Genomic DNA, 12,813 nt, shown 5'->3' on the forward strand with positions numbered 1-12,813 from the left:
ACTCAAAGGATTGGGGACACAAATGACAAACAAACAAGATTATTCTAGAGGGTGTAAATGCAGTGAAGAAGATAAAGTGGGGTAGGTCCGACTACAGGGGGAAGCAGTAAGCCTGTTGGGAGTCAGGGTGGTGCTGTGGTTAAAAGCGCCGAGCCTGGAGCCAGACTGGCAAGGTTTGGGCCCCAGCTCCAGCCTTACCAGCTGTGTGCCTCAGTTTCTTTATCTGTCAAATGGGGAAAATAATATTGCCTAACCTTTGGGGTTATGAGGATAGATGAGTTAATACATGTAAAACCTTTAAACTAGTGCCTAGAACATAGTAAATGCTGTTTAAGCTGTTACTATTGCAGTTTTGAGGCAAAAGTGGCCATTTCAAGCACTTTTGGACTGAGCTGATAACCCTTTGTTGTTTTTTTTAAACCATTTTATTGAAGTATGATTGACATGTAGAAAGTTCTGCATTAATCCAGCAATACGTGTCCATGTTAGCCCTGTGACACTGCACAGCCCAGGGGAAACAGCCATCCACACAAACTGGTCCATTGCACATCTGTGGTCCCCCGACTCAGCCCCGGGCAACTTCGCCATTCAGCAGTCCTTGTGCTTGTCTCCAGCTTCCCCTGTCCAAGATTAACCCTTTCACCTGCCTCTGCTTTCGCCTCTCATCTCGCCTCTTCCTGAACCCCCGAGCCCTCGGGGAGAGGGGTCTTATCTCACTCTTCTCTCACTCCAGATAGTTTTCTTACTCTCCTGAATCTTCTACTGTGCTGACTTTTTCCCCACTGCAGATAGATCAGGTCAAGTTTTTCCCATCTTAAAAATAAAACGAAATCAAGTCCTCTTTGGCATTTCCCCCAGCCTTGTCTCTTTCCTTTCCTTCCTAGCCAAGCTTCTTGCAAGACTTATCTATACAGTCATCCCTCTGTATCGGTGGGGGATGGGTTCCAGGACCCTCGCAGATCCAAATCCGAGGATGCTCAAGCCCCTTATATAAAACGGCGAAGTATTTGTGTGTAACCTACGCATATCCTCCCGTATACTTTAAATCATCTCCGGGTTACTTACAATACCTAATACAGAGTAAATGCTATGTAAATAGTTGTTATACTGTATTGTCTAGGGAATAATGACAAGAAAAAAGTCTATACATGTTCAGTATAGACACAACCATCGTAGGCCTTTCATCTGTGGTTGGTTGAATCCGCGGATGTGAAGGGCTGACTACTGTACTCTCTTGTCTGCTGCCTCGCCTTCCCCACCCTCGGCATTCGCTTCACCCTCCAGAGATCTGGTGGCTGCTGCCTGCCAGCCCTTCCTGAACTGACCAGTCAAGGTCACTGAAGGGCCTCCTAGTGAGCAGATTGAACCTGCTTTCTCTGCGGAGTTCACCACTGGGAGCGGAAGCTCCCCTTCCCTGCTTCTACGTTCCTATCCCCCACCCCGTGCTCTTGCCTCTTACCTTTTTTCTGGGCACTGCTTTCCAGCATCCTCTGCAGGCTTCTCTGTTTACCTACCCCTTCTGTGTAGGGATTTCTCCTGGGCTTGGTCCCTGATGCTATTTTTCTCTTCCTGTAGGTTCAACTAAGTTTTATCTCCAAGCCAGACCTTTTTCCTGAACTCTCCACTTATGTCTCCAGCAGCCCAATGGGTATCTCCCCTTGGCTGTTACACAGACTCTCGCAATTTCAACAGGTTCGAAACTAAGCTCATCCTCTTATCCGCAATCCTGCTCCTCCTGGAACTTTCCGAAAGGGTGCCTGTCTCCACGCAGTTCCCTAAATCAGAAATTTTAAAACTCATCCTGTGCGTGTCTACGTATTCCTCCCTCCCTCTCCCCCACCCTCCCTCTCTCTCTCGCACCACAGACAGTTGGTCCCCAAGTCCTGTCAGTTCTGCCTCTTGAAGATCTTTGAAATCTGTCCCCTTTTCTCTGTGTTGTTGCCACCTCCTTAGCTTAAGCCCTCTTATTTCTCACCTAGAGTATTGCTTCCTGTCTTGTCCCTTTGCACTCCATCCTCCACATCATCTCTAGGCTGAAATTTGAAAGAGTGAAAATCTTTTGGCATTACTCACCTGCTTCAGGATAAAACCCCGACTCTTCCTGGTCAGGTCCCTCCCTACAGAGCCATTGGCAGGGCCCCCACCCTGCCCTGGATTGCCGTGCCTCCGTGTCCTCGCCCCTGCCTCGCCCTCGGCCCAGGATGCCTGCCCAGCCCTCCTCCCTCATGCCCGCTTCTTCACCTGCTTTATTAGCTTTGATTTCCCCTCTGCACAGGCTCCTCTCACTGCTGCCTGGTGTTCCTCTTCTGTTGTCCTGCAACCTCCATAGCTCCCTCGTAGGTGACACCGCCTCATGCTGCATCTGTGGTTTATGTCTGCTCTCTCCATCAGGCTGGGGAAGCATTGAAAGCACAGATTTTGCTTCTTCATCTCTACGCCTAGTAGATTTCTGTCATATACAAGGTGCTTAATAAATACTTATTGAATAAATGAATGAAGTAAGCATATGCCTCATGACTTCTAGTTACTATTCAGTGTATCGGGTAGAAATAGTTGAAACAGTTCAGAAAGCAGCGCTGCCCTCCACTGCCAAGCTCAGTCTTACTTCTCCCTGTTACAACTTGGAATCCATAGTCCCCAGTCCAATGAGTTTCCTGGTTTCACCAGAAGGTTTTTCATGTCGTTTCTCCTCCCTTGGGTTTCTTGATGCCACAAAAGTTGCAAATGTCAGATTTCCTCCCCTGTCTGATAGGACCTGAAGAAGACCACTAGCTGTGGGTCCCTCCCCATGGTCTTATCTGGGATGCTAACAGGCACATACAATAATTTGAGCCCTCCATCCAGCATGTTCTTTGTGTCTACCCCAGCTTCGCCCTTTCTGGTTCTAACAGATCTCTTACTATGCTGATCTCTACCCACGAGCTACATTAAATCTACAGGACTTCAAACGTGATCATCAGAGAACCCTCTGGGTGGCAGGAAGCCTCTCAGAAAGCAGTCCCGTGGTTTGTGAGTCACTAACCTTGGCCTTGGTTTGGGAACTCCACTATACAAACAGAATGGCTGCAAAGTTTATTTTTTTATGACTCCCCAGAATTAGAGCTAGAACCTGGGAGATTATTCGATCCCTCCAGGGCTTCTGGCATGGGCATCTCCAAACTCTATGTGTGTGGCTGCTTAGTGCTCATTGTTAGCATCTCCACGGATAGGAGGAGGGGGCAGCCTCCTCCCATAGCCTCTTCCCTTGTTGTGTTGCCCTGTCATGACACTATTTCCTTTGTCAGTATTTATTGAACCCCTTCTCTGTTGTGCCAGATCCTTAGGAAACAGATGAATGAGACACAGCCCTGACCTCAAGACTAGAAGGAAAAAACAGCCAGTCGTGTTCAATATCGTGTGCTAAATGCACTGACAATGGATGCACAGTGCTGCGGGAGCCCGCTCCTCCTGAGGACTGATGGAAATCTGTCCTCAAACGCATGCCCGTTTCACCCTGTTCACTCCTCTGCAGGCGTGGAGAACCAGATGCTCAGTTCCCAGCACCCTCCACCTACTAAAAAATAGCCATGAGTTATCCATCAGCCCTCTCTCTCTCAGGCTAAACCTCCCGATCATCAAGAAGGTCACTTCTGGGTGCAGGAGGTGGTAGAAAGCAGCCTGCTCTCTGTGCTCCTGCCCACTGGTTTACAAGGACCAGAAAAGCTTCCCTGCTAGAGCACGGTCTGGGACCATCGTTTCTGTTACACACCATTCCAGCACTCACAGGCTGTCTCCACAACTCCCAGAGCAGCCAGAAGGAAAACCAAGCACACTGTTCGCTTCCACATCCCAGGCTGGCTTCCGCAGATGACGGGCGAGTTTGCATGGGAAGACTTGTTAGGACTGTCTCTTCTCAAGGCGGGCACCCTAATGACCAACGCCTGGCTGCCTGGCTTGGCTTTAGGGCGGGGGAGTCAGCTCTCCGTATTTCCTGCTAACATTAACCTGCTCCATTTTGCAGTTGGTACTTGGTCTCTGAAAGCTTTTAAGAAATCTTATTTGAAGACAGCAGTAATGAATCTAATCCCAAATGTAGAGAAAGAAAATATTTCCCGGGAAATGCCAAGGAATCACCAGTGTTTATAATTTAAAGAGTCCCAAAAAAGAGAGAGGAACAGGGAATGAAAAAGGAACAGTAGGACTGTCACACATATGCTGAACGTGGTCACTGTCCTCAGTGGGAAGGGGGGAAGTGGGAAGAAGACAGACAGACTGGAGAAGGAGGTTGTGGGAAACCAGGCACCCCATCTCTCTCCCACTACTGCTCCCTCCGCAGTCCTCTCCCCTGGCTTCTGCTCTTGGGGGCGAGGTCAGAGTCAGGCTCTGAAGGGTGGGAAACTGATACTGTGTTGGACAGGGCCTCAAATCCCTTTGTCCTTATTCTTCAGTCGAGCAGCCCTCCTTATCCATCTGACTCAGCCTCTGATTTTATAGTTGAAACTGAGGCCCAGGGAGTGAGGTGGTTTACCCCTTGTCCCTTGTCCCATGGCCCATCAGGGCCACTGCTGGGGAAACTCCACATCTCTGGACCCCCAGTTTGGGATCTTTCCCTGGGCTGATTCCACTCCTAAGCCAGGATGTGGTCGAGATGACTGTCACTCCCTTATTTCAGAGTCCCCATACCCTGTCAATATAAACACGCCAACCAGGCAAAGCCGTCACATCCAGCCTCAAGGAAGTGTCATCTTTGCTTCTGGACTTTAAAAAGATATTAAAATGGGAGCATCGTACTGGATTGGAAATTCACCAAAGTTAGGTGAATGTGTTTTGAAGCCAGTGACATCACTGAATGCTAAAGTGTTAGGAAAGGAGCACATTGTCCTTGGTGTCACCATGCCCTTCTTGCCTTCTCTTTGTCCCTGCAGGCCGCCAGCTCACTGGAGCCGAGAGGGCCTCCACGGCCACTGCGGAAGAGACTGACATCGACGCGGTAGAAGTCCCACTCACAGGGAATGACGTCCTGGAATTCAGCCGAGGCGTCACTGACCTTGATGCTGTAGGGAAGGAAGGAGGCTCCCACACAGACTCCAAGGTAGGCAGAGGTGGCACATGCAGGTGATCTTTACCCATGCCACCTCTTGGAGTATGCTGTGTCATAGCATCAGCTGCCGTCAGGCACCTAGCACCTGCTGGATCAGCTTCACAGCGAGGCCTCTGCAGCATGGGGCAGTACCAGAGCGTGTTTCATTTCCTCTTAGCGAGGCCTGACTTCTGGAGATTGGCCCCATGTGCTGACGCCACTCCCTGCTGTGTCAGGATGCCACAGAGCTCATTCCTGACATGCATCGCCCTTCAGGATCCCATCAGTACTTGGTCCCCTTCTTCTCCCTGGCGGTGTCACCTTTGATGGCACCTCCTCCCTGCACAATACCTGTGCAAGGCTAATCCTCACACACCACACCATGATCCCCTGGGGCTTGCTGATGGAGCAGAGTCAGTCTGGGCTCCCTCTGCTTGCAGCTAGCGATCATGTGCTTTGATGCTCCTGTGTAATGGCGCTGTGGAGGCTGGAACCTGGCCCGCTGGAGGTTAGAAACTGAGAGACCACCTCAGGCATCATCAGCTCCAATCTCACATGTGACGAGTGAGATGACGGAGGCCCCGAGGAGTTCCTGCTATGATCCAGACTAAGAAGCTAAGAACTTGAGACCAAATTCCAACCAAAAACCCAGAAGGAAAATTCTGACAAATGGCCCTCCCCTTAGATTCTTAGGCACTGCATTGGATCACGGGTGCCTCTCTCTTCTCATCATGCACATGCCTTTTCTCAGGTGGAGGTCATTAGGCCACTTCATCAGAAGGAGAAGCCTGTCTGGTTTGGAGGGCAGTACAGTTCCAAATTGCCTGCCTGATACTTTCTTTGGTACCATTTGTCCTCTGCAAGGGGCAATAGCCCTGTGTCATTGGGTGCCCCTCTCTTGCGTGTCTGAAGAAGGGCCAGAACCAGAACTGCCAAGAAGTGTCTCTCCCTGCAGTTGAATTCCATGGGTCACATGTCACTAAGCCATCTTAGTGACAGTTTCCAGCCATCAGGAGGGAGACAGCAGGAGGGAAGGGGACGGAAGAGCTCTCTGCTAACGGAGAGGGTCTTTCCAGACCGTTATCTGTCTCAGTCCCAAAGTTTCTTACCCCGCGGCGCTCTCTGGGAGGGAAGGTGATGGCGGGCTGGAGCAGCCTCCCTCACACGCCTCCTCCTCCAGGGGCCAACTCAGGACAAAGAGCGCAGACCCTGGAGGAGGGAGTCCTAAGGAACAGCAAAGTAACAGCGGAAGCTGCCTCCTTCCTGTTCTCCTGGTGGGGCGGTAGGGAGCTGGGTTTCATAGAACTAGAGCTCTCTAAGTCCACAACCTCAGGTAACTCAATGGTGTGGGACAGTTAGAAGTGGTGGGCAAGAGAAGGGACTGCATCAGCTGTCTATCTCCCCTCACATTGGATCAGTCACAGAGGTGTCCAGATAGGGTTTTCTGACGCTGTGGTCCCAGCCCAGGCAGTTGCTCCATTTCCTCCCTGGGGTCCCATCCACATTTCCATTAAGACACAGCATTTCCAGCTCTTGGTCATAAGTGGGCCGTTTCACCCCACCCATGTTTATGCCACATATTAGAAAGAGAGTGAGGCCCCTAAAGATGGCTCCTGCCTAGACTCATGCCCTGTCTTCTCTTCTTCTCCAGGTTCCACCCCATGCCCAGGAGCCCATGCTGACAGCCTCGCCCAGGATGCTCCTGCCCTCTTCTTCCTCAAAGCCCCCGGGCTTGGGCACGGGGACGCCACTGTCCACTCACCACCAGATGCAGCTCCTCCAGCAGCTCCTCCAGCAGCAGCAGCAGCAGACGCAAGTGGCTGTGGCCCAGGTTCTCCTCAGCCTCCTCCCTACTTCGCAGGCTCCACTCTCATGGGCTTGACGCGCCTTCCCTAGCGAGGGGCTCAGGGCAGGTTTTAAACCTAGGGAGCCATAAGGGATCGCTCATGCTGTGAGACCATTGCTTGTTGGGGAATGGAAGCGGCGGGAAGGGGAGAGATGGGGGGTGTGGTTGAAATGGGAAGAAACATTTTGGTTTCTCGTGGAACCCCCGCTCTGAGTTGGGCTTGGCTGGCTTGGCTGGATGTTGTTGGATAGTGACTTGAACTTACCAAGGACCAAGACGCACACAATTCCACCCTTCCTTTCCTGCCTTATTTCCTGGTGTTTGGGGTGGGAAGGGATGCCTTTGAAGTCAGGACAGGTGTGACTTTGTGATGCCACTCTTAAAAGAACTTAAAGTATGAGTTTGTGCCAGACACCTTTGCAGAGGCATCGCCCTGGCATCCCAGCTGCCTTGTTCATAACAGGTTTCCGCACCTCCCTTACTGATCTGCTTATTCCAGGCGGTGTTTGATTCCTTCCTGGCCTTGGAATTCATTCTCATGGGATTTAACTTACAGGAACTCAAGTGTAGTATTGGAGCCGTAATGAGATTTGGCTTAGATCTCAGGAGGAAAATGTTGTTTGAGCCCCAGAGACCTGTTGGGCTGCGGCTGCCTTGTCGAGCAGAGGGGAGCTGATTGTCCCTGCTGCTTTTAGCAGGGATTCCTTCTGCTTGGTTTCTGCGGAGGGCATCGTAGTCCACCTCTTCCTTGGAATTTATGAGTCTGAGCTTAGTCCTCACCGTGGGTAATCAGGGAGTGGTGAAGACATGATCATTCATGCCATTTAAAGGCTGAATCCTGAGCTACGAGTCAGACAAGGTCATGACCTGAGTGGGGAGAGGAAGACAGTGAGGAGGGTGGGGCCGTCGCAGTTTGGGAGCGTTGGTAAGAGGTCTGGAAAGGCAGCCCTAAGCCTCGGCATCCTAAATCTGCTTGACCAGACTGACCTCTAAGGTTTTCCGCATTCTAAAGTGAGAACAGAGAAGGCTTCTCCAGGGAGCACTTATGGATCCCCGTTGTTTCTTCTGCTCACTCTTCTCATGACCCTCCGGTGGAGTGAATGACCCAGATGAAGCTCTCCTTTCCAACCTGTACCCCTTGAGGAAGCATCCGGCAGCCTAATCAAAACGGGATCTGCTACGACTCGGGTCCTGAAAAGACCTTCTTATAACACTTTATATCACCACCTTCTAAGTCTTGCACTGACCTGGGCCTGAGGCACGAGCCTCATGGACGCCTTTTGCAGCCAGATTTCGAGAGAGTAGAATCCATGGGGGCACTGCTCCCAAGTGACGGGAGCCTTTTAAAAACTTCTGACCAGGAAACAAAAGGATGTGTGCTGATGCTGGGAGGATTCGCAGATGTTCCCAAAAGAGCAACAGAGAGGGGGAATGTCATTAATGGCTTCTTGTCCTTGGGGGAAAAGAATCATTGCTCTTTGTCAGATAACAGAATTCATCTTCTCTAGTTAATGGCATGGCTGTTGCGAGAATCCCCCCTCCTGGGTGTGATGGCTGACAGGAGCACAAAGCCTGAGCACTCCAGCACCCTGACTCACGTGGTTTCCAAAAGTTTTCCGTTGAATACGAATCCATTCTCCACCCATAATACTTTTCTCTTTCAGCATATCGATTGCCAAGTAATTATTATTTATCTAAGAATGGGCTTGATGCATATTCATGATGAATATTATCAGAGAGACATTTGAATTTGAAGTCACTGCTAAATACCAAAGAGAAACTGTTTGCAAATGTGTAATCTACACAACAAGAAAAGTGTTGTGGCAGTGGAAGGAAGCATTCCATCTATAAAGCCACCAGACCCATAACTTGTCATGGGTCTACTACAGTCAGGACGAAACCCTAGAAGTGGTTTCTGGTACAGACTCAAGCATCTGTCTCAACAGGACATCACTGCCCTGGCCTCGTTTGAGTAGCCTTTCTCCTAGAGGATAGCGAATCCAGAGGAAGGGAAGAGCACGGTGTTTGCGGTTCACTTCATCAGCTTCTCTCAGTTCCAGCCACTTCCACAGGCTGGGCACTCTTAGCCTCTCACTCAAAATCTGTTGATTATAGTTGGCAGTGGCCTTGTTGACTCTCAGTTGGAGCAGTGACATGATTGAAATGCCACCATAGTTCATCCGTATCCCACATGGGTGAGATGACTTGAGGGTTGTAGACTTTCAAAATCTTGAGGTCAGATAAGACTTTGAGGCCATCACATAGCTTCTTGAGCATCCCCCTCTCCCTTCTCTGCCATCCCCATCAGGCAGTCTCTGGCCACCTTCTCGTTCATCTTCCTTGGCTGCCCAGGAAGGCAGCTGGCTTTTGGCTCTCTGGTCCTCCAGATGGATTCAGCCCTAAAACAGACTTCACATACAGGTTTCTCTGCACACTTCTCTTTCTTCCACTCGTTGAATCCAAGGGCTTTTTATTAGTATCCATATCTTTGGGTAAAAATAATTATACAAGATATGTAAGTGGATTAATAGATTGGTCTTCTTGGCATCTTTCACGCATTTAAAATAGATCAAATCTGGCATGTTTGGTTTCTCTGCACCAGTGGCACTGATTTCCGTTTCCAGCCAAGGTCAGCTTTGACTTGTTCTGTCAGACTCTATTGCCACCAAACTGCGAAGTTTCTGTCTTTCTTCATTAAACTACCAGCACTCCCCTGATTCCAATGGGTAATACTGTGACCTCAGCTTTTCAGATGGGAACACATTTTCCTTTTTTCTGGGAACATCTGCATCCTCCTTATGTGGCTCCTGAGAAAACAGAGTTTCTTACAAACAGGTGCACTCTTGGGGTCCTTTGTTGCATCATTTATGCCCCACCTTTACTCTCAGAGGCCAGTGTGCTTCTGCTGTTATTGAAACCAGGCTTAGGTCTCTTTCATAGGATTCTGATTTGGTCTCAGACCCCAAGACCTCTCCCAGCCTCACCCTAAATTGGTTCAGAGCTGGTCCAGAAGGGGCCTGCCTTGGCCTTAAAGGTACACGGCAAAGGTGTTGTTCAACCAACTCTTAAGCATTTCTAGGTTAGACCTCAGTATGGAAACAGTGAATTCCCAAGCCCCCCGACCACTTTCCCGACCCAGCATGAGGCTTGCCTGGCTGCACTAGCTTTCTGCTTTTAGATGGACCAGACGTTCAAGTGTGTGAATGAGAGGACAGCCAAGCCTTGAACCAAAGCTGGGACGTAGCTGGCACCCGCATGGCCGTGGGCTGGGCCCACATAGCTCCAGAATTGATCTGGGCACTGCAGCTGACTGGCGACAGTTAAACAGGCCAGATTCCTTCACAGTCTCTCAGATCCTGGCCTAGCTTATGAAAAAACCGTTAGTGCAGCTCATATTGCTATTTAAAGACTTCTACTCTACCTGCTGCCACTGTGCTTGTTCTGAAACAAGTGATTGGTTACTTGTGCTTTGCGATCGTGTGTGCCGTAGTGAGAGAAACAGCGCTAAAAACACTCTGCACCGCCCCCCCGACCCTAGGTTTAGCCTGTGTCCTCGTGGCTTCTCCCAGTCCCCAGCCCCCTGGGTGCCCTGCCCACGTCCTGCCTTATGCATGCTGAGACAGCGCCACCTGCCTCTGCTTGTGTGTCCACTGGGGGGGGGGGGGGGGGGGCAAATTGCTCTGGTTCTCTCCACTGCCATTTCCATGTGCCTGCTGCTCCCTAACTTCAGCCTGGCCCTGCCCCCACTTCTGATGGAGGAGCTGGAGTCCAGGCAAGTAGGCTGGAGAGCCACTGGGCAGTGGTCTGGTGTTGCTGGGTGGGTTGAGGGGGGATGGCAGTTTTGGGAAGTGGCCTGGAGCTAGAGGGTGCAGGGTTGAACTTACACTTGTCATGCTGTGGCCAGAATGCAGAGCTGGGCATCCCAGCCTGCCCTCCAGGCACGGCCCTCCTGCTGACCGGAAATAGTCTGTGACTGGAAGAGTCATTGCCGAAGAACAACACAGCTCACTTAGACCTTTCCAGAAATCAGTGTGTCTACCTTTGCAAAAGGTGTTTAGTTCTTTGAAAGAAGAATGTGCAGAATAGAAATAAAAATCCCATCTGGTAGGAAGGAGGTGGTGCTGTCTGGCCCTGTTGTGTGACTGAGGAAGCGAGCACACAGCTATAGCCAACGTCCTAAGCCAAGGCTGGAAATAATGCTGCCTCATTTCGGAGCTTCAAAGCCAGACCTCCATAGGCAAAACACAGGGATTATTAAATTGCCTCAAATTTAAAAGAAATCCAGGCCATTTGGTCTCAGTTTGGCCAGGTTTGGGTTCTCCTGTGGCGCAGCCTGCCACAGTGAGGGGTGGGAGCCTCATGCCTGATGCCACTTGGACGGTCACAGAAGCAGAAGAGCTCATCAGTGCTGGCTGGGGGCAGCGGCAGCAATGTGTGTTTTCACATTCCCAGGGTTTAAAAACACTGAAATGTTAGAACTCTGTGTTTGCAAAGCTAAAATTCGTATTTAATCTGGCCCTCAAACTCAGGAGCATTTTCTCATGGCTGGTGGATTTGTGATAGAAGCATTTGATTGAAGGGTCTTCTTTTATGTATTGCTGGTATTCCACCTGCAAAAGAAGCTTCCAACTTTTTCCCCCTGGCTTCTGCAGAAGGGAGCTCCTCTTTTGTCCCCAGTCCTCATTCTCTGACTTTACAGTGGGGATCTGGGGTTTTCTTCAGAGAGCCTTTAGTGAATGCCCCCCAGTACTGACCACTGTGTCCACCTGGGTGTGGAATCATAGATTGTTTCAGCCTCTAGCCAGCCCTCCCAGCTGAGAAACTGAAGTCCAGGTAGAAGCGAATTACCTACAATTTCACAGGGAGAAACCGACAGACTCAAGCGTTCCAGCTCCTGGTCCTGTGCTCTCAAATGGCCTTTTCCGTTGGGATGTTCAGATGTGGGTTGCAAGTATCTGAGTCTGCAGTGTGTGTGTAGGGGCCACTATAGGTGCCAGTTAGTGGTATGCAGAATTCTCCGCTTTCTCTGCTTACATGCACTGAAAATTTTGTTCTACATTTCTGCCTAACATTTCTGTTCCAAAGAAAATAGAAAACGGATAATGAACAATTCTGTCTACTCACTAGATTCCTTTAATGATACTCTAAGTTGGAATAAGTTACATTACTCGCAGGTGAAGGCTTAAGGTAGTCCTTCCTCTTGGGGGACACCCGGGGGCTTCCTAGAGCAATTGTCCTGTTCCTCAGAACCAGTAGGATTTGGGGGAGTCTCAGGGGAAATGTCACCATGCCTCAGTTTCCAAGGAAGATAAAGGCTTAATAGCCACTCTCCATCTGATATCCATTATTAAAATATTATTGCCACTTCTTTGCTTATTCTCACCCTCTCTAGATCTTTCCATAGTTTATATGAGGCAGCAAATGAGGCCGATGTCTGGACTAAAATATCAATTCCGTCCTAACAGTGCCTTGTGGAGCACTGTTTTTTTTACTTTAGATTCCTTAAGCATCCTGCCCCTGTGGGAAAGATGGCCCTAACCTTGGAAGCCACTAATGGAAAGTGGCAACTAATCTCATTAGCAGCTCCACTTAGAAGCAGAGCCAACTACAAGGTCAGGTCCTCAAATCTGGGCAGGAGGGAAGCAGCCACTGCATCCGAGAGTATGATTCTCTGAGTGCTAGCTGCTGGGAAGGGCAGACACTGGGCTGGCAGGTCCCTGGTCAGGCCTGGCCAGACTATGGGGTGGACATGGTCTTTTACTGCTAGATAAAATGTGAATCGTTTTGGAGCAATCTGCTCTTCAGAAATCCAGAGCATTTGTCTTCTGAGCAAGAGAATCAGCTAGCTCTTCTGACTCCTCTTCCTTCTTTCTCCTCCACTCCTCGTTCCACCTGTCCTGCTCCAGTC

The 12,813-nt window shown here is 50.0% G+C and overlaps 1 protein-coding gene across 5 annotated transcripts in view; it reads left to right on the forward strand.

The window, feature by feature from the left end:
• Positions 1-12,813, forward strand: part of LOC124250855 (carboxyl-terminal PDZ ligand of neuronal nitric oxide synthase protein-like) — a 213,165-nt gene that overhangs the window by 178,518 nt on the left and 21,834 nt on the right. For all 5 annotated transcript variants that reach the window (XM_046683119.1, XM_046683118.1, XM_046683115.1 and 2 more), the window contains 2 exons: positions 4,905-5,071; positions 6,711-6,890. In XM_046683119.1, coding sequence (XP_046539075.1) covers positions 4,905-5,071; positions 6,711-6,890 — 347 coding nt within the window. The remainder of the gene's footprint in view (positions 1-4,904; positions 5,072-6,710; positions 6,891-12,813) is intronic.

The sequence above is a fragment of the Equus quagga genome, chromosome 13 (assembly GCF_021613505.1).
Source record: "Equus quagga isolate Etosha38 chromosome 13, UCLA_HA_Equagga_1.0, whole genome shotgun sequence".
NCBI classification, from domain to species: Eukaryota; Metazoa; Chordata; class Mammalia; order Perissodactyla; family Equidae; genus Equus; species Equus quagga.